The sequence below is a fragment of the Cyrtonyx montezumae genome, unplaced genomic scaffold (assembly GCF_038088225.1).
Source record: "Cyrtonyx montezumae isolate F1298 unplaced genomic scaffold, pur_monq_1.0 scaffold_2, whole genome shotgun sequence".
Lineage (NCBI taxonomy): Eukaryota > Metazoa > Chordata > Aves > Galliformes > Odontophoridae > Cyrtonyx > Cyrtonyx montezumae.
Genome location: NW_027071936.1, coordinates 47,409,467 through 47,431,741, shown reverse-complemented (window position 1 = coordinate 47,431,741; position 22,275 = coordinate 47,409,467). Strand labels below are relative to the sequence as shown.

General features: G+C 38.6%; 1 protein-coding gene across 1 annotated transcript in view; it reads right to left on the bottom strand.

The window, feature by feature from the left end:
• Window positions 1-330: 330 nt before the first annotated feature.
• Window positions 331-22,275, bottom strand: part of SMIM14 (small integral membrane protein 14) — a 39,445-nt gene continuing 17,500 nt past the window's right edge. The window contains exons 3-5 of the mRNA XM_065737101.1: window positions 10,769-10,817; window positions 3,959-4,107; window positions 331-3,420 (exon numbers count right to left, since the gene is read on the bottom strand). Of these exons, the coding sequence (XP_065593173.1) occupies window positions 3,388-3,420; window positions 3,959-4,107; window positions 10,769-10,817 (231 nt within the window). The 3' untranslated portion in view covers window positions 331-3,387. The remainder of the gene's footprint in view (window positions 3,421-3,958; window positions 4,108-10,768; window positions 10,818-22,275) is intronic.

Sequence of the window (22,275 nt, the reverse complement as noted above, 5' to 3'; positions counted from 1 at the left end):
GTTGGACTACATGACCTATTGGACTAGATGACCCTTCCAACTCAAAAGATTCTATGATATTCTTCTGAAAACCACGCACATACCAGACATCAAAGCTCTTCCTGCAGAAGCAGGGCTCTCTAAAATTGCCTTGTACTTCATTCTGATTTGCTTGAGATATATACAGAAGGCATGGGTCCATTAGAAAAGTTGCAGCTTACATTTCTGAAGTTATACACGTGCCGTTCTATTTTTACTAGATATTTATTTTTAGATTATTTCAAATTTAGAAATTCATATTTTGGTACAGTCCTACATCTTACACAAAGTCTAACAGACCAAGACAAGAGGTTACTAATGATTGCTATTTATTTTGTTAAGTCAATAAAAAGTGCATAGTACAAGCCCTTTATCCCAATCCAAGTACTCAGTAAAAGATTACTAGGAAACTGCAAATGGCACAGATGATTTTTTGTTTGGCATAATTCAGACAATTTAAACCACCGATTTACATTAGATACATCACATCATCACTCCTCCTTTTTCAATAACGAACATTACAAGGTTAAGTGATCTGCAGACAATACATGAATACATACAATTTCTCATTTTAGAGTATAATAGTTGTGTTAAGCAGACTCTAAAAATACTATTGTTTTAACAAAGTTCTAAGCTAAGGTATAATTGTAAACTTTCCTCCGTATTTCCCAAGTTGCTACAACTTGTGTCTCATACTAACTGAGCTTAAAACCCTTATTGCAGAATTAATCATACCTGAAGCTTTGCATCCCACTTGTCTCTTCTGCCCTTCTCTTCAAAATTCACTATAAGCACGTGAAAACAAGATAATACAGTTAATGCCATTGCAAACTACATCACTAAAGGCCAGATTTCTGCCACCCTTACTAAAGCTGCTACTAGTACATTATCTCAGAGTAGCTCCACAAACTTCAGTGCAACTACCGGATGAGTAAGGCACTATTTAACATGAATAAGAGTGGCAAAACTGTCCTATCATTAGTCATTTTTAATTAAGAGTGGTGATCTGGAGGTTATGTTTACAGAAGGTATCAGAATTTAAAGGCATACGTTTTGATTTGGGATAGTGGCCTGGCTCTTCAGTAAAATATAATTCACAATAAAATATTTCCAATGTTCTTTCTTTACATAGAAAATTTAAAATAGCAATTTATATGAGGAAAGCATACAGGCATAAAATCACTGGACAATTACTCGGAGGAATTTCAAGCAAAGACGATTCATTTAAAAGTAAAACACAACATTACTCTGATCAAAACGTTTGTTCGCCAAGACCACTAGAGCTGGGAGCACACAGTGAGTTTCATAAATACATCCACGGACATTTAAGAAAAGCAATAGTGATCCTCATGAATGAGGAGCATCTGCTATAAACCTCGCCAACTTCCAGCAGGATGGGGAGCAGGTTGCTGTGGCTGAAATGAAACCTGTTTCAGTTGTTTTTAAAGGAAACCTGTTTTCTGCGTCCAGTGGTGAAGGATTCTGGCCAAAAATCATTGGAGAAAAGGTCAGTGTAGCCGATAATGCATACTTCTGGTTCAACAACATGATAATGAACTGCTACTTCCTTTCCAAATAGTATCCCAAATATAAACGTACTAGGAAGGCAAAGAGCAAGCACAGTCAGGCTGCTTGTCCCGGTGACATCTTTACACAGTGTTTGTGGCATGGACACCTGTAGACTCAACAGGACAAACTCTCAGTTTCGCTGTTGCAACTCCCTTGCTTTACACAGCACTGCCCCTATGTCACTGAGAGAACTCATTTGTTTGGATTTTTAACAAATACTCGGGAGCACACTATTCCACAGAGATTTCAAGGGCAATTACATAAAGTTACAGAAGCCGTTCTTCAGGTCTGCAATGCTCCTTTGCGAGGAGGCTCAGCTGGCCCACCGTTTGCCCTGAGGAGGAAAAACCTGTGCCTGCCAACCACGGGATCTGAAGTGAGATTTTTGTGAGAGCCCATTAACACAAACCTTTATGCATATGAACAGTTAGTCCCTTCAGCTCCGGAACTAAAGTGCTCAAGAAAAAAAGGTTTCTAGAGTAAGGCCTCGAATCCCCATTTGTCTGCTCTACTGTTATGGAAAGAAGCTTTGTGTTGGTAACATAAAAACGTTCTTTATGTTATTCTCATCATTTTTTCATATCGACCAAGAAAAATATACAGTGTTGCTTTTCTGTACATCTTTAAAATGTTCTTAAATTAATGTACATTAAAAATCCGTTCCCATTTGCTACAATGGGAGATGTGCACCTGTAGGCACACAGCCACACATACACACGCATAATCACACCACACATACACGCAAGTATTAGAGGGAAAAGACATGCCATATGTAGTCACCTGCAATTCTGTTATTCTACAGTTATAACCAATAGATACGGATGAAATGCTAAGAATTGCTGATAACATACAGGTGAAAAAACCTGAACATCCAGAATGTTTTATATACCAGAAGTTGGTAACCTCTTGGTATGACTTCATCCTGCTCAATATATATTATATTATGGATAAAAACTTAAAGATACTGATTATTCTAAGACTAAAGAAGGACAGAAAATTCTACTGAGGTCTTCCCACTTAGATTTTTCTTTTCATAAATTCAGTAAGTAAACAAATCTGGTTTTGGAATATATATTTTGGAAAATATATTGAATAAGATATATCATTTATTAAAGAGCACGATTAAATTATTTTGGGGGGCATCATGTTTTTGTGTACAGCTCTCAATACGTATGTCTAGACATTGACAGTGGCAACTATCACATTCACTTCTTTGCGTGCACACACACATGCACATTATTTAATTCTAGTGGAAAATCCGTGCTTCTGCCAACAACCCTAAAAACTATGATAGTGGTCCAAAGACCAGGGAAAATATGAAATAATTTCATTTTTCTCACCACATAACCAAAACAATAGTTGTGACCATAATACAACTCTTAAAAGTATGCTGGAGAAAAACTAAGGAGAAGAAAGATCAGTAATCATTTCCATTATTACAGATGCACAGGGATTTTAATTCTCTTTTGCCGGATATCAGAAAGCACTGCAAAGAAATTAAGATTGCTGTAACAGAAAGACACTGAGTGGAATGTCCACAGTTATGATAACAACCACAAAACCCTGCAATGCCTTATCATTATTCAAATTAAAATAGAAATTGTAGTAACATACAAAGCAAAAATTAACTTAAAATTGAAGTAGCTAAAAGTAGTTCATGAATGTAACTGCTGAATGGTAATTCCGCTCTATATAAATGAGAAAATAACAGTATTGAAGGGAGTTTTGCAGTAATCTGGTCACTTCGTTCATTTGGTCGTGCAAGGTTTTAGCTGCTGAACTTCCCTGATACTGAAAGCTCTAGTCCAGTGGTGGGGCTGGTGGTTCTTGTCCCTAGGGGAAGGGCAGAAGAAAAGAAAAAAAAAGCACACACAGGATTAGGAGCAATGCCTCACACAGAAGAATTTAGCAGTTGAAAAAAAAAAAACCCAAAACCTCAGGACAGTTACATTGTGCTTTCAGATCTTTTACTATCTCTAACAATCTCCAGGTATACAAGCACTAGACAACAATACTGTTCCCTGCATCAACAGTGATTACTTCCAAGATCCTACATCTAGGATGAAAGTCACCTTCCCAAGTCTTATGATGTGATTTTCTTTACTTCTTTAAAATTGCCACATAAGAAGGCAGGAGGCAGATCCAACTCAAGACAGTGTCCAGAGAACAATGTAACCAACTCTCACCTACATCTGCTCCATCTCATGGCATACCTCATAGTTGGCCTTCACAATTCTACATTCACTTATTTTCATTGTTAATAGAGCTCCAAGGAAATGGGGAAGAAAATACATGAAAAACAAGGAAAAAAAAAAGATATAACACAGTCTGTATTAAAACAAAATATAGTTAAACCATTATAATCACTTACATTGTGTGGGCTGGTGGGTTTTCCAGCTGTGCTGGCATTTCTCAGATTACGAGGTCTCAGTAAGAACAAGACAAATGCAATCACAACCCAGGCCATCACTACCATGGCAAAGCTGATAACGTTGTCACTGGAGAAATTTGGTCCTGGCACTATGTACAAGGAAAACTCAAGTTATAAAACAGAGTGACAGCAGATCTTTCCTCAAAATGAAAAAAATAAATAACCAAACCAAAACAAAAAACAACATAAACCTAATGAAAAGGGAAAATATTTTTCCATTCAATTTTCTAGTTAGTTATTCCTTTGTCTTCAAGGAAAGTAATTCTTTGTTAGTGTTACACATTTAAGAAACACATTTCTTATCTCTTTGAAAAGAGAGTATCTATTTCATAACACTTCACTGAAATTCTCAGAATTACTATGAATATTTCTTTATTTACGTTAACTAAGATGTTGAGACACGATAACATGGAAATAAAGCTGAGAATATCCCCTTAGACTGGTGTTTAGTCTTTCTGGATCAAGAAGGTCTAGCAAATACCTGCACAATTGAAAATGTCAATTTTTCCCCTCTGAAATACAATTTCAAATTATCAAATTATAGCTAATGTTGCCAGGTGAAGTGTGAACTAATGTACAGATCACTAATGATGACCTATGGTACTTACATGGCTCTATTTACATTAGTATTTAAGGACCTAACATTTTCATTAATTATCTGGATGGTGGGGCAGAGCCCCAGGTGGGAGTGTTCAGCTTAGAAGAGAGAAGTCTCCAGGGTATGTCACCAATCTGTACAAAAAACTGGAGGGAGACTGCAAAGATGACAGAGCAAGGCTCCTTTCAGTGGTACTCAGTGACAGGACAAGAGGCAATGGGGATAAACTGGAGCACAGGAGGCTGAACATCAGGAAACAACTGTGAAGGTCACCGAGCGCTGGACAAGCTGCCCAGAGAGAGGCTGTGAAGCCTCCACCCTTTTACATATTCAAAAACCATCCATACACATGCTTGGGGTCTTTGCTCTGGGTGTCATTGCTTGAGCAGGATTTGGTCCAGATGGACACAGAAGTCCATGGCAACTTCAACCATTCTCTAGTTCTGTGACCTAACAGTATTCACACAGCAGACCAATACTATTAGCCTCTGTTAGAGCTTGTGGCTTGACCACCACACATGAAATCTGTGACACAGCATGGAATTCAACTCAATTCTGAAGATTAGTGTCTTCACTTCATCAGCATCTTCAGCAGTAGCTTTCCTTTCATGCTGGCAATAAAACAAGTAATATTCTAGTCCATAAAATTACATGAATCAAAGCACTTTGTTTAGTACTATAAAAGCTAATTTTCTTTTCTCGCTTACTGAAAATGCACTTTCTGAAAACACAAGAAAATCTATTATTCATTTTAAGTGTTTGTTTTCAAAGGCAATTAATACAAAACTATAATGAATAACCTTCAGAACAAGAAGGTCTATTCTATTTTACTACTCCAGTGGAAACCTTTAACATGAGGATGCTTGCATCCACCAGATTTTTCACTTGTTTCATCAACTCCTTGATCCATCTCATTTTGGAGTCAAGGCTGGATGCACTATTCATTGGAAGCTGCTATTATTTAACATTCCTTAGATATCTCATACCCAGTGAACTGCTGAAGTCAGTCATTTCCTTGGAGGCTATTGCTACTGCTGAAGAACCATCCTCATCACTGTGATACTGGGTACCACAGTTATCAGAGGCTCTTCTTTGTAAGCAGTTTTCCTCATAACAGCTCAAACAGAGAAGCAGAGCACTGCGGGGAAGCTTACAGCTATTCCACACACAACCCCCTCTGAACAAACACAGGGGCTGTTGTAGTGTGTATTATGTCAGCAAAGGACATCCCTCAAAAATTCTCCTGGAGGTCTGAATCCACAGAAGGTGCTATATTGAAGGTAAGTAAATGCTACTAGCTCAGCTCACACTACAGGTCAAGGAAAGCAATAGAAGGAACCACAGTGGGAAACCACAGGCATTCCTACAATACACAATTTCTACCCAGCCTGTTTTGTAATACAGTTTGGACTGAGCCAAATGTGCCAAAACATTTCTAGACTAAGTAAGACAACAGCTTGGCCCTGTACTACCTACCCAAAGCGTGCTAGATATGAGAACAGCCACAATAATGTTTATACTATTCATACTATACCATTAAAGCCACTTCATTTACAGCTGACCATATGTTTTAATAAGGATGTGAGATATTTCAGAATCTGTTATTTTGATCTCTTGACATAAGGAGGCGAGGATAAGCAAAGTCTCACATAGATGGGATGAGTCTCACTTTTCCAAGCTTTGCAACGCAAATCAAAAGAACAAGCAAGAAGCCGTTGCAGCTACTGTGAAAAACAGTATGTAGAAGTTGTGAATCTTTCACTAAGAAAAGTTCCATCACAGAGGTCACAAAATAATCAAGCGAGACCAGCTTATGGATAAAGAACAGCTGAGTGAAGCTGAAACCAAGTTGGGTGGAATTTATACTGATGGGTTGAAAAAAAGTTTTAAGAGTTCACAAATTAAGTGGTTTTAATTACAACTGATATTTTGCAGGTAATTTTGGGGAGGTCTTTTGATTTTCTGAAGATTAAAGGCTATCCTTTAAGAGTGCTTCTGGGTGATGTTTTCTAATATCTCCAGACAACTAGAAAACTGTCCTGTCCTGATCTCACCGATGAATGCCCCTGCCACCATCCATTCTGATTACAGTTATATCTAGTTCTTAATCTTCAGTTTTTGAGAGAAACCAATTGCTATGGAATGCTGAGACACATTTCTCGCTTCTAAGCTGTCACTAAGTGAAATGAAGCTTACAGTCTCTAACCTGGCTAATCACAGACTGCCAAATCCAGCCCAGGGTCTTTGTTTTCATTGTATCTGGTCCCTTGGGCCAAGCACACCTACCTACCCACCCACTAACTCTGAATGAAGCCTGGGAAGTTCTTCCTTGGAATTTTTTACAATTATCTCTCTGGAGGAGAAAGCTTTATGAGGGGCTGATCTGCAACTGTGGGATTACAGTGAGTCACAACTGTTGTGACATGTACAAAATGCAATTGTTTGGCTTGCTTTCAGCTATAGAAACTATAGAGACTGACCGGTGCAACAGAAGGCCATATAAAGTAGTTTTCTCTCAGATAAAAGACAGCAGGGCAAAAAAAAATCTTATGTGGCCACTTCATTTAATGTTCTACTGTAAGGCAGTCAAAGGTACTAAATGATGAATTTGGGAGAAATAATTTTTAAAGATTAAAGGTCAACCACACTGTGATCAGGTAGCTGAAATCTCAGGAATTAAAATAAGCAAATGCCCTTGTTAAGTATTCCTTACAAGAGGTTAGTTCTCCTCTTAAAGTGCTATTTTTCATCCAAAGTGAGATTGAACTCCAGAGAAAAAGAGGAAAGACTGCATTTCTTTTACTGTAAAAGTACAATCTCTGATGCTTTTAATCTGCCATCTCATGGTAGTACTATTTCCTCTTGGATGCTCAGCTTTTAACTGTTTAACTTCTTCAGCGTGGAAAGGCAAAAGTACGCTCTCTGACTTTCTTTCCACAGTGTTTTTAGCCTTGCCTGTTCCGTGAAAGAAATGCATAAAACCATATGAAGAGAGGTATTTTACAGACAGATCATCAGGGAAGACAAAGAGCCTGTGGAACCTTCAGCAGATAATCCATGCAGGCTGACAAACTTAAAGGCAGGGACAAAGAAACTGAAGAAAGCCAAGGAGGAGTTGAGTGGAGGAAGGGAGAAGGGAATTACCAGAAAAAGGGAGGGAAGAGCTGGCACATATTTCACAGCATTAGGTCAGGCTGCTGTGACTCCCCTAAAAGGAGTACAACTCAAGATGAGTCGCAGATTCATTTTAAAATCCATAAAGACTTGCAAGTAGGATAGACAACATTTCAGACAGTCATCTCTGACTGTTAATGTTACAAACCAACAGAGCACTGAGAATAATAGTGTTCAAAATATGAATGCGGTAAATCCAGGTCAGAGCAACTGGAAAGTACTCAAAGAGAATAAACTCAGGTGGCAGCCTCTAATTTCCTTCCACAGGGTAGGATGACTTTGAAGGGCCAACAGCCATCAGAGTAGCCCAGCTGCAGCTGCAGAGCCTCCTTGGGCTGGATGAACCACTGGTACTGCAATTGGAAAATGCACTCCAGTACACTCACTGAAATGGAGAGAAGGGAGATCAGACTCTGATGCATGCTTTATATCACAGCAGATACCTTGATGGAGACAGCCATCAAGCAGAGTATCCAAATGCTCTCTGAGTGGTGCTCATTTCCTCCAAAATGTAGAAGTGCAAATCTGAAAGCACTGGTTCCAATCCTGGTAGGAAACTTTCCATAAGGTAATCATTGCAACATAATGGTACTAACAACTGTAAATAAGAATTTAGATCTAATAACACAAAAACATGAGTAAGGGAGTGTTATACTTCAGCTACTGTTACTGATTTGGCTCCAGTTATCTTAAAAAGATCTGATATCAAGAGTTGCAGAAACAAAGTGTACACAGGAAGAATCAATGCAGGGTGTTCCTGATAACTTCCAGCTGGTAACGACAGCACAAGCACAACACATGACGCTGCTGTGACACAGGCTGAGCCACAGCCCTGACGTTTCCCAAAACAAAACCACACACATTTCATCAGTTATTCCACAACCCTGCAACTTAAGAATCTGTCTATGACAACACTCCCAGCTGTGCTTCCAAAAGGAAGACCAAATCTGGGTAATGAGCAAATGGGTGGGAGTAGAACAAGTTTCTTCATATCGAGGTCTGGAAATGAGGAATCAATCAAAGGCAGCAAGTAACACAAAATGGGAGCCTGGGGAACAGGAGATCTAAATCAGACTTAAGCTTATCATGATACAGCTGAAAAGAAAGGGAAGAAAGCAACAGACAGAAGATTGTCCCAGAATTGTTTTAATCTATGCCTAAAAATGTCTCTCGAAGCTTTTCCAAGCTCAATCTGTTCATTTTTGCCTTTAATTCCTGGGAGTCTCACAGACCTCAAGTTGGCTCAAGCATGGAACCACAGAAGAATCACAGAATAATCTGACAAAAAGGCAGTCACTGTGACTGCATCAGCAAAAAGCAACAAACAAACAAACAAAAAACCTTTGCTGGAACTAAATTTAAGGCAATACAATAATGTAGAAGAGGATTTACTCTGTAATTTCTGTTTTGGGTTTTTGAAACAAATCACTGGTTTGGAACTATTGCTGCCAAATTGCTTGCATCTGCACAGACAGCTATTACAAGGATGTCTTTCAGGATGGAAAGCTACTTGCCACAAACCGTTCACATTTCCACTGTACTATGACTGTATAGCTTGAAAGCTATTCCACAAGTTTTGTGCCTATACATAACAGAACTTACTCATTTATACAGCCCTTAGGCTGAGAGCTTCATAAATATTGATGACTTCTCAGCTTTAAGTGGGAATGTATCATTGCTTGGTTTCAGCCATGAGCTACAGCTCAGAAGGATGCATAGCCTACCTCCTGTCATCTGCCTTTCCCTCTCCTGGATTCAAGAAAAAAAAACTTGAGGTTCAAGAAGAAACTAGACACAGCAGTCTAAGGAAGGAGATTAAAACATCTTCCCAAGGACAGGTGCATTAGGGGTAGGAGTCACGATGAAGGTCCCAGACATACAGCTAACTTGGAAAGCCCATAAGGAAAAGCATAGCCAGTAGCATTGTTATGGCAGATGTGATTCCCACTCTTGTGTTTATATATTTATTCACATGGAGTATCTGGTAAAACTCATAGCTTTTCTCCTTCAGCCCAACTTGACAATGAATCTGAGAGTGTTTCATGCTGGGAAGGCACAATGCAAGTACACTCTAGATGCCCATCTCTGAACAGGATTTACTGTAGAGTGAAGATGCAGGAACATGACAATGAAGGAAAGCATGCACTCACCCCAGGATCCTGGAATCCTTTACCACCTCCCACACCCATAGGAGACACAAGAACTTCTTCCAGAAGAGCACCAGCTGCTCCTGCTTTGAGAACCATTGCTCAGGTGCTCCCTGGAAGCCTTAGAGTAGTCCTGATGCAGACTAACTGAGTAAGCTCATATGCTCACTCATACAGTACAGCAATATAGGAAAAACAGATCCACTTCATTTTTATTTATAAGCACACGGCAGTGTTTTCTTTAGACCATGAAAAGTGTAAACAGAGCACCTCAGGGTAAGCTCACATTACTCATACAGCTATACTTCTCAGCAGAAGCTGGTAACGCTTGATTATCCCAGTCAAGCTCATTGTTTGGGAGGTTCACAGCAAATTTCAAGGAAGTATACATGTCAGTACTCTGCTTCATTAACTACACAGCTACCAAGTCAAACAGTTGTGGCCTATCACCTATATCAGCTTATCAGCCAAAGCTGCCCCAGCTGAGTGATACTCAGCTGCTATGACAGTAAGGAGGAAAAATAAAGTTCTCCTCCAAATTCTCTTTCAAGATAATTTTAAATCATCTTCCTTGGAAGTTAGTGGTAAGATACAGTAATATTTGGGGCTTGATCATTCATGGTGCTGGTGTACTGACATCTCCCACTTGCTCACCATCCCCTTCCACACGATGTGTCTCGTGTACAAATGTTAAATCTGAGTCACAGGAATTCCCTCCCTCACATAATGGTTTCAGTATTGCAGTATTTGATTTCATTTAATATGTTCTTATAACATTTAATTACAGCTGTTTATTTTACTCCCATGCTCCTGATCTCAACAGTTACTCACATTCCTGAAGGCATTCTGTGTCTGTGCAGTACGACTGTGATTGTCTCAGCTAGAACAGAGAGAAAGAAAGGCATGACAGTTAGCAATGAGACTTGGTCAGCTTGTACCAAAATCAAAATTCAGTGTAATATCAGAGCTCAAGTTCAAGACAAGAGAAATTGTAACTTCTGCTGCATCACACAGCTTATGGGATGCAAACAATCCCACTTGCTGAGGTGGTTCCTGAACCCTATTTAAATAGAAACTTTAAATCACATGACTGACCTAACAACAAATGATCAGACTGATAACGGTTATATGTAGAATTAAAAGTTCATGTCTGAATTTATTAATTACTAACGCTCCATCTAGGATCTTTTAAGAACAGATTTTATTTGCATCTTACTACTTTACCTGCTTATAACACTGTTACCATGCATAACTGTGACAACTGTATTTGCAGACTAGGTAAGCTTGCTAACTGTAAGAAATGTCAACACTGGGCAACCTGCCTAACAGTATAACTATTTTATTGATGACAGAATTACTAAAGACAGAAAAATATTACACTCTTTATCAGGAGAGGTTAGATGGATGGGATTCAATCTGCTGTATTATGGGAATAGATTCTATTCTCCGCTTAGGTAAACTACACTGATTAATAATAACAGTTCTAAAAACACAGAACGGCTGTGATGCCTTGGTTAGAACTAAGATTTTCTCTTTGACATGTTTTCTGTCACAGTAATGTCACCAATCCCAATATGTCTTGTCACAACAGGCTAAACTGCTTATTATCAGTGTAAATACACAAATATATATGTTCCACATGAAATAAATAGGTGAGTAGTTTTTACAAACCCAATTTCCCTTTGTATTGGGATTGTTGATATGCTTATCAGCTGTATGTAGTCATAATATTACACAAAGCACACCAAAGAAATAGTTGAGCAACTGCAGAAGGGAGACACTCAGGAAACTTTAAACTCCTTTAATTACAATGAACTTCCATAATTGGTCATTTGAAAAAGAATTAAAAAAAATGTCATTAGAGATTGATAACATTCTTTCTCTGATTAATCTATAAATATCCGCTAGTAAATTTACTGGGACTACCACAAAGTTCCTTAGAAGTACTGGGAATGTTGGGTATCACCTTGCAACAATTTCTATAGTTAAAAGCAGCAGCAGGGGAAATTAAAGGAAAAGACTTCTACTTTGTTGGTTGATGAAAGACTCAACATGAGCTGGCAACGTGCACTTGCAGCCCAGAAGGCCAACTGTATCCTGGGTTGCATCAAGGAAGTGTGACTAGCAGGTTGAGGGAGATGATTCTGCCCTTCTACTCTGCTCTCGTGAGACCCTACCTGGAGTACTGCATCCAGTTCTGAAGTAGATATTAGAAAGAAATTCTTTACTGTGAGGGTGTTGAAACTCTGGAACAGGATGCCCAGAGAGGTTGTGGATGCCCATCCCTGGAAGCTGGATGGGGCTTTCAGTGACTTGATCTAGTGGGAGGTGTCTCTGCCTGTAGCAGGTTGGAATTAGGTAACCATAAAGGTCCTTTCCAACCCAAATCATTCTATGATTCTGTGATACTTACCTTACCAGAAAAATGGTATCAAAGCATGCATACTCCCTGGCCTTTTTATGTAACAATGAAAGCTCATTTTATTTTCAACCTTTGGAAGTCCTTGTCAAGGTAGAGGTTTTACATCAGGAGATAGTACCAATCTGGAATATCTGACACTGAGAGACTCCTGAACAGAGAAGACTGGATATTACTATGACCACATTTTAAAATATCAACAGCATAATCACCTTCTGCTCTTATATGGGATTAATACTGCAAGGGGCTTAATTTGTAAAATGCCCACAGTTTGCAGGTATTCTTCATCACAGAATTATGCTCCGAATTAAGACAGGTAGTAAGTATATGATCAGAAACTAGCACAGGTCAGCCAGCATGTAACATCTGCACATCCCTGCGCTCTCCCCAGGATGGCTAGGGACAGTGCTACCTTGTTTGCCCAAACTGACAACACTGCCCTGGGGTTCTCCAGCCACTGTTATCTACATCCATTTCCATACGTTACACCTGTCCAAATACAGCTTTCTAAAACCACATCATTAATATTTCTATAAAAGCCATCTCAAAAGTGGTACGCACACCTTGTATTGCTATTTCTGCTTCGAAAGCCCACTCTGATTGAAAATGCCTGCTGATGCAGCAGGCCAGCTGCTCAAGACACAAGAAGTATTAAAGTCCTGAGATTTTGAGGGCCCAGAAGGTGATGTTAGGATTTTGCTTGTTGTCTGTAAGATAGAGTTTTATCTCACTGGCAAACCTGGGGACATCTTAAAAGTCAGAAGAGACTCCAAAACTCTACAAAGAAAAGTGCTGCCAGAAACACCAATGACAGAAATATTTCAGTAAGTGAGAAATGCCATTAGGACTTGCTCTACAGATCTCTGCTGAAAGAGAAAAAAAGATAACAGCCTGCCAATATAGAAAAAAGTTGACTTATGTATGGAGGGACAATACAGAGAGGAACTTTAACAAAGTGCAGTCACTCACACTCTGACAACAGGACTTTGTTTTCCAAAGGTCTGAGACAACAAACATTCCAATTCTTTCACAGAGATTGAGAAACTGACTGAACAAGGGAGGTTTAGAAACCTCAGTTTATCGTGTGGAATAGTTACAGAAAGAAAAAGGAGAAATCACATTTTTATAGTTGTTTTTTTTTAATAATCCATATAAAATTCCTCTGAATTGAAAACAATACATAACCGTATAATAGCACGGATTTAACAATTCCAGCTGAAAAATTACACGGCATAGCCTCTGTGTATTCACATGCAGCAATAAAAAATATGTCTTAGAAAATGAACTATTCCACTTAGTTCAAAAATTCCTTACAAAAAACAGAGAAGATGTGACTTAACAGCACAGGATCACTGCCCACTGAGTCAGCAAGACTTGGAGAAGCCAAAGATGAGAGGACAAAAAAACATCCAAACATCTCCTCATGCTCATTTCCTTCCTGACTATACACGTAAAACTTCACTGTCCTACAGCACAAGCTGTAGGAGGGCTCTGTATAGCAGCTAACAAATTTGTCTCAAGACAAGCTGTGTGCTGTTCTCCAGGGATGAAACATGGCAGATGACTGAAAATGAGCAGCAGTAAAAACAGGCTCTTCTCAGTTCTCTCAGGTGAAGTAGGTTGCAACTCTGTAACCCGGTACAAATTTGATATTTCACAGTCACTAAATTAGTCAAAAGACAAGAAAAGATTCTGACAAATGTGAGAAAAGCTTATGTAAGGTGAATAGCTGGGAAAGGTAATACCTTTTGCTGAAACAAGACTGTTCCTTTACCTAGTGATTGGCTCTTTCCTGACAACTGCACCATCCTCAAGGGACACAGCAGCTGCTTGAACAAAATTAAAATGTGAGACAGTTCAGTTGTCAGATAATTGAAAAAAGAACAATTACCAGAGACTGGAAATAAACCACCCGACTCTGTACTTAGGTTTTCTGTTCTGACAAGAAGGGGAATGTGGATGCATGCTTATGTGATAACAGTAAAAAGTTGAACCAGACTTTCCTTCTGAACAAAACTTGAACAAAGACTTTTCAAATACACTCTACTTTTTCAGGTAAGCAGTTGCTCAGTTTTACTTGTGAGGAGTGACCAAAGATGCTCACAGGACTGCTACAGCTGGGAGCACTACAGAGTCAAAGAGGAAAATCTGAAGACAGAAGTGGTTCCTTGGATAAGTGTAACTCATACTTCCAAAGGCATCAAGTGTTATCAAGAGTGGTTTGGGTTTTATTTGTATTTCAGAGAATCTAGTGTTTTCAAAAGCATGAATATAGTGAGTGACAGACAGCTGACTGCCTGGCCTGACGCCCACCCAACTCAGTAACAGCCTTTTCATATTTTTTCTGTATATTTTGGATCGAGCCCTTAAAAAGAACACAGAAATTAGGTGAGTGAAATGCCTGAGCTGATTAAACAAAAGGAGAAAGAGTGGCAAATGTTACAAAACTAAATATTTACAGAAATCCTTATTTTCTGCTATATAAATGATGAGTATTACACCTGAATTTTAGCATTCTCTGTGCAGTTTGGCATCCAAATATAACAAATGTCTTGGTGTGTGTGGACTAATGAACTAATTTACTATTTATCCCGAAATTAAGTACACATAAGCTATAAGTAGCACTAAAACTAAAAGGCTCTCTATTTGTTATTTTTTTGCATAGTATAGACTTGCAGGCAATATAAGTAAAAATACTAAGTACAAAGCTATGCACACTACTTAAGATTCAAACTTTAATTCTTTTGAAGTACATTTAAAATCTTGAACAACATAAATTAATTTAAATTAATAATCCACTTATCACAAGACGTCATGGTCACTATGAGCATCTGGTTTATATATGAAGCCCCCCATTAAAAGCTTCCTGCAGCTGGGAGGCACTGGGGGCTGAATTACGGTAAGTCAGTGTCTGCTTGCCATACACTGAAGGCAATCCTGACAAAAGGCCAAGGAAAAGAAAATAAGAAATTGAGGTGCTTTTAGTGGTAAAAGAAAAAAGAGAGAAAAGACTTTCCCCAGGACACTCAAATACATTTTGCACTGGGGTGGGGGGGAAAGCAGCACATTTAAGATAACTTCCAGTTCAAATTTGAAACAGCTCTTTTGTTTATTTTTTCCACAAGAGACAGAGCTTGTAGCACCACCTTGCATTAACACAGCAGGGTTTAGGCCCCACTCCCCTAATAAAATACATAAAGTATGGTTCTAATCTGCTGTCTTTGGGTCAAGAGCAGCCACCCTCTGAGCACACCTGGAGCCTGGCTAGTCATGGGCAAATCATGCTGTGCTGACAAGAGCCAGCAGAGCTTTTAGCAATGACAGCCAACACACTCCACAGTCCCTCAGTGGTGGCCAAAGCATGAACAGCCACAGTAAAAGGGCCCTTCTATCAGCTCTGGGCATTTTTTGTGAAGCTACTGTCATGAGCAAAGTCTCTATGTTTTTCCCATGCAAACCTAATGGATGAGCAGACAAACATGCTGCTGTGTGGTGAAGTCAGGGCGTGAACTTTTTCTGCGCACTAGCTGCTCCACAAAATCACAAGTGAAATAGTGAGCACAGCAAACCAGCTTCGTCTAGTTCAACAGAGAACTTATTTTTCCAATACAGTGACCTCAGCCACTGGGATCATTTCAGTCTTCCCATGAAAGAAGTTCCACTGCTTTGCATTTCCCACTCTGCACAGTCAGCTACTGTGGAAGACTCAGACATCTGCCCACCTTCACAGTAATAACTTCTTGCGTCAGAGCTCCCTCACTTCCTCTTCAAAGGACTTTTCTGCAACTCTATGGATGGCTTTTCAGAGTTTGCTGCCCCAGAGTGCCACAAACCCCAGGAGTGGTCTGCAATCTCTGCTCAGAAAAACTGCATTTTTCATTCAAGTTTATAGCAAATGCTTGAGGAAAACTCTAGCTTTTTAAGGTTTAAGTATATTATTAGGGTTCAAAAAAGAAGACAAAGCATAAGGTTGACAAATATCAGGAAGACAGTGATGATGACACTGCTCACAAGTCTGTCATTTTCCAGGAGAAATAGTGGCATAATCCCTGTCCAAAAGCACTTCCCAACTCTTAAAACAGTGTAATAAATAGGTAAGGAAACAAGAGAAACAGGACTAGGAGCAGGCACACAAGCAACAATCAATGAAGTCTACTATCAGTATCAGATGAGCTGAAAACAATTTGTTTCTGTAGCAACAATTAAAACTACTGTCTTTTAGGGAAACTTTTGAAACTGCTCAAAGCAGAAGTAAGTCTTCAGAAAGGACATAATGGAAAAATTAGCAAGTTTATGAGCCCGATCAGGAAAAGATTCCTATACCAAAGATTGTGGTGGAAGAAAGCGCAGAGAAATGTGTGAAAGAAACAGATAAATTAGGTACCAAGATAACAGGAATGGATAGTGGTGGCAAGGAAAAGGATAGGTAAGTAGGGAATTAAGGACAAATAATGAACAATGTGGCCATTTATCCCATGAATAAAAGTAAGTTTAAAATGGAATCATAAAGACTGTTGATAGAAAATTTTGTGTGATAATAAGGGCATATCACCTCTTGTGAAAATACCTTTTTTGCAATTCAGACCAGTTGTGAGTTCTGCCTTTTCTCCCCAGATATGCCAGAAGATGACAACCCCATGACATATTCCTGATTGGGATTTGATGCTTCTAGGTAATGAAATTACTGTCTAAACTTTTTTGGCAGCCAAAGTATATAGATGACTATATATATATATATATATAATATATACAAACAACGAGATAAATAAATTGCTGTGGTATGATAGGCCAGCCCCAAATATGGGCCAGGCTGCAAATTGAACTGAAGCACTATCCACAGAGTTCAGATTTAAAGATGCATAAAATTGACACCTACATGCATTATTCTGCTACAAGCTGGCCAGCAGAAATAAGAGAAAAATAAGGTGGAAAGAAGGGCATTTTGATGGAATTAAGTTGTCTTTTAAATTGCATTAGCTTCTCCTAGAGATATAAGAAAGAAAACAGTGAACACCACCTTCCTGACTCCCACATTTTTATGAGCAAGTGTGGAATTAAAATAAATGTATTCCTGACATCCTTGGTGAACATGAAGCAGAGGTAGTGTGAAAGTCAGTGTCACCATAAGAAGCTCACAGAGCTGACATTAAATATCAGACAGCAAAAAGTAAGACATAAATAACTGAACGATATTACTCCAGAAAACATTGAGAATATTCATGAATAACATAAATATATCTCCCAAGACATCATTAACAAATGTGTATCAAAAATACAAACACATAATACGCTGTTGGTTTTTTTTTTTTTAATCAGCTGAAATGAAAAGTGTGCTCCCATGTAGGTAGCCTCCAAGACAAAGGATTAGAACTAGGAGTCCTACCAGTTAGTTCTAAGTGTTGACTGCATCCATATGTGGCCTAAGAGATAAAGCACAGTGTTCCTCAAGTGAGATGGCTATAACACAGCACTGACTATCAAACCCAGTTCAGCCATTCATAACACAGCTCCCATCAATGAATAACTACTGCTGGAATATCAAGCTGCCAGAATTTTCAATGCATAATCTTCTATGCTACTTGTAATATTGTCATACCACACAAACCCTATTTTAGGACAGTCATGAGGGGTGACTGAGACATTATATTTTTATAAATACATGTATTTATGTAATATATTTATAATACATTTAAATATAACTTAAAATTTACTGGTTAGAGATATATTTACCAATATATTTATTCTTATATATAGCATTCAGAGAAGAGGAGATTGAGAGGTGACCTCATTAATGTTTATAAATACATAAAGGGTTGGTGTCAGGAAGATGGAACCAGGCTCTTCACAGTGATATCCAGTGATAGGTCAAGAGACAATGGGTGCAAGCTGGACGTATGAGGTTCCACATATATAGGAGAAAGAATTTCTTCACAGTAGGGGTAAGGGAACTCTGGAGCAGGCTGCCCAAAGAGTGGGGTCTCCTCTGGAGACATTCCAAACCCACCTGGACTTGTTTGTGTGTGACCTAACCTAGGTGGTTGTGCTCCAGCAGAGGGATTGGACTAGATGATCTTTCAAGTCCCTTTCAATTCCTGACATCCCGTGATTTTTTTTCTTTTTTTTTAATCAATGAAGGCTGTTCCAAAAGTAACGCCTCCTTATTAAGTTGACCCACAACATCAGAGGAGGATGTTGGTGGTATGGCAGTAGAGGTTGAACCTTCCTGACAATATTCCATTACATCTAGCAATTTACATTTTTTAATTTGCCATTTACAGGTGGCAGCAGAGGGGCACTCTGACAAAATGGTATCTGACATGGAAGTGTGTATGAAGCACAGACGTGTCAGTGAACTCCTCCACGCGGAGAAAATGGCACCCACTGACATTCACTGACACTTGCTGAATGCTTATGGAGATCAAACAGTGGATGTGAGCACAGTGAGACAATGGGTGGTGTGTCTGAACAGTGGCAACAATGGATTACCTCCACTGGTAAAGCACATGATTACTGGGGACCTAACTTGTGCAGTGCCAGCACCTTGAGCACCCAGTGAGCAACTCAGTTGGGCAAAGGGTTCTCAGGACAGGCTCACATCCTGCCACTCTACACTTCCATTTTATTCTTTTAGCTCAGTGCCTTAGGAGATGCATCACAACTCGCTCTTGCATCTCAGAAGGATGACAGTTTCCTCTGTCCTAATGAGCAACCTAATGTTCAGCTCTTGGGAAAGGTCCTTTCTGAACAATCCTGGGCCACAAGAAACCAGGAACTGAAGGCACAGGTCCGGTAGAAAAGGGGACAGTGAGATTAAAATATAATTTCATGCTCCCTGGCTGCCTGGCTAAGAGCAATGGAAGCGGTAGCAACACCTATTAAAAGAAGAATTTGGAAAGCAAATGCCATGGAACATGTGTAACACATCTCCAGGCCAACTTCCACATATAGAAGGTCACCTTAAAGTATCACTAATTCATTCAGTATAGTTCTGCTCTGTTTTCAATAGAAGGCCACGTCAGTAGGGTAACTCATTCTTGCTGGAAGCCTAAAGGACTATTTAAGTCAGGCTTATCTGTACTGACATCTTGAGAGCTTTTCAACCATTTGAAGCACACAATACAGATCTGTTTTAATCATCTGTGTTTATTCCACGCTGTTTGCACAAAGTCGCACTCAGCCAGAATTCATGGCTATGCTGGATAATATTCCAGACCATGCCTGTTTATGATAAGACCCTAAAATGACCTGGCCGAGATAATTATGCCAGAAGACAGTTTGAACCATTTTTTCTAAATACCTTTAAAGTTAGCATCTTTTTGATATAGAAATCTAGTGGCATCTCAAAATGTGAGACAGATTAAAAAAATATATATACATATATTTGCTTTGCATTCCCCAGAGAACTGAGACATTCAAGGCTTCTGATATAGTAACATAACTAGACATGGGCCATTACTTTGCAATTAGCTACAAAAGAACATAGCACAAAGCAGTAATTCCCATAGAGGTCTGTAAGGCCATCATATCTCAGCAGAACTGCTGGCAGTTTATCAGAATGGGTCCTTCTGTATTACAGAACTAAAAATGCTTTGGGTAAAGAACACATTGCTGATTTTTGTAGAACCTAGTATGATAAAATTCTTTCAATTGTTTCAAATAATATTTTATCAGAGAAAAAATAAGGGAAAAAAAAAAAGGACCTTGCTATGTGCCACTGGCTTCTTTTGACATTTCTGGCAACTCTAAGTAGTTATACACAGGTCTCAAACTTCATGAAAGATGCTCTATGCATGATTATCCCAAACACATATACTGTACTTTCAGTCTAGTTTTCAGACTTGAATTGGGCCTTGGAATCATGGATCACCCACGCTTACTCATAAAACGTGGAAGTCTGGAAGAGTAACATAGTGTGATCAGATTTTCCTTTTGCAGTACAAATTTAAAGAAGGGAAATCTGAAGATTTAAATACAACATTATTATAATCCAGAGGTTTGCAATCCTCTGCCACAACTAATAAGTAATTTCCTCTTTACACCACAAGGACATCCTTCACTTGGTTCTTTCAAACAACCAGCCCCTTGTCCAAGTCCCCCTCCATTAAAGTATTTTTAATGTCTGTTGTTTTTCCCTCTTGAACTTTGTCTCTTCTTGTCAAAATAAGTTTTGTAGATGGAGGATTCAGAATGGCAGATAAAGTCAAACAAGCTAACAAATCTGTAATTGTCTCTCAACAAGTCTTATGTATCTGCAGAGGATAGAAAATCTGGTGATATTTTCCTTCTGTGCCTACTTCCTTCTATGAAAGTTCCCAATTATCTGCTATATCCATTAACAGTGAACCCAATGTACAATAGTCAAATTGTTAAACAGCTCCAAATCACAACAGATGGTGCTATAAGTACTACATACTGAAAATAATATTTATGAAGAGCAAGTCAAAGACTTTAGATTTCTGCTGTTTGCTAGGAAAAGGAGACAACAACTTGGAAATCATAATATCTGCTTATTATTCACGGGGACCATGCTACAGAAGTTTACAATGCGCAAAATACCAAAGAGAACCCTGAAAAATCCACTTCAGGAAAAATGACAGAACATTCAAGAGAAAATAATTCAGTGCTACTGATGGATCTGCATACAAGTGATAAGAATGGTATCTTCCAGTTAGCCTAATAAGCAGTAAAAAATCATTACAGATTAAAGATATGCAATCAATTGTTCATAAAACCTTTATAGTATTATGTATTATGAAAAGGAAACAAAAGATAACCACACTCAGCCAAGTAAAATGAAGGACAGAAAAATAATCAAGTCACATAGCTTAGCAATAGTTAGGCTTCTTAAAATAAACTACTCGTTTCCTTGTAACTTTCTGTGGTATTGCTAGTAGCAGAGAGGAAGAAGTTTAAATGACAAAAACAAGCATTGAATAAGCATTAATGTAAAAAATTGTAATGACAAGATGAACTGAAGTACACATTTAAGGTAGAGATTTAACCTATACAAAATTATAATGTTTTCATGCACAAATTATTGTACTTGGAATGACAAATACATTTCATATGTGTTTCAAAGTAATTGCACCAATTAACTTAGAAATTAGAACTCACACTTTGGGAGTTAAAAGGAGGACCACAGAATGTAAACAGACTTTCTGACCTCCTACTGACCTTGATATAACACTATCATTGAAATTTTCCATACAGTTAACTCTAATGAAAATCTCATGTATTTGAATATGTGTATTTTAACTCTAAATAGCCACAACTGAATACACTGCAACTTCTTCATCAGCAGAAACCTTATTCTTATAAGCACTCATCTATATAGTTAAAATAAATTCATCTGTAAAATTACTATAACCCATGTGAGTTATAAAAGTCCTTACATCGGTTATGTTATTTTTGCATAATGTAACTACTGCACTGAAGAATTCTACTTCCATTCTTGAGCATCTCTCATAACTACATTGGTCTTCCAGTAAATTTGATCTTAACTCTGAACTTCTGAATTGACAGAGCTTGGCCTGGAGATAATTACAATCACCTGTTGAGTCCTGACAAGTACTCCCAAATGATAACATCATTCCAATGAGCTCTTGTGTTTTATACCTATCCACAAGAATTTAAAATTTAATAGGTAGCAGTAGGGAACCATTCTGGCTATAAAAACATGGCTGGATTCCCTCCCCATCATGCTAGGCAGATTGCTTAGCTGTCTTGCATCCCAATAGTTTTGGAATGATGGTCTTGAGGAATCAACTTTATGAGCTAGTAGGTACCCAGACTCCATTAAGATTTGTGGAGCTCAGCAGCGATGAAAAACAATATCTGAGGATTCCTTGTAAAACAAAGAATAGAATTCCTGTTTTCTCACACTGCGTGCAATTGGCTGACGAAACAAAAAGCTCAGAAA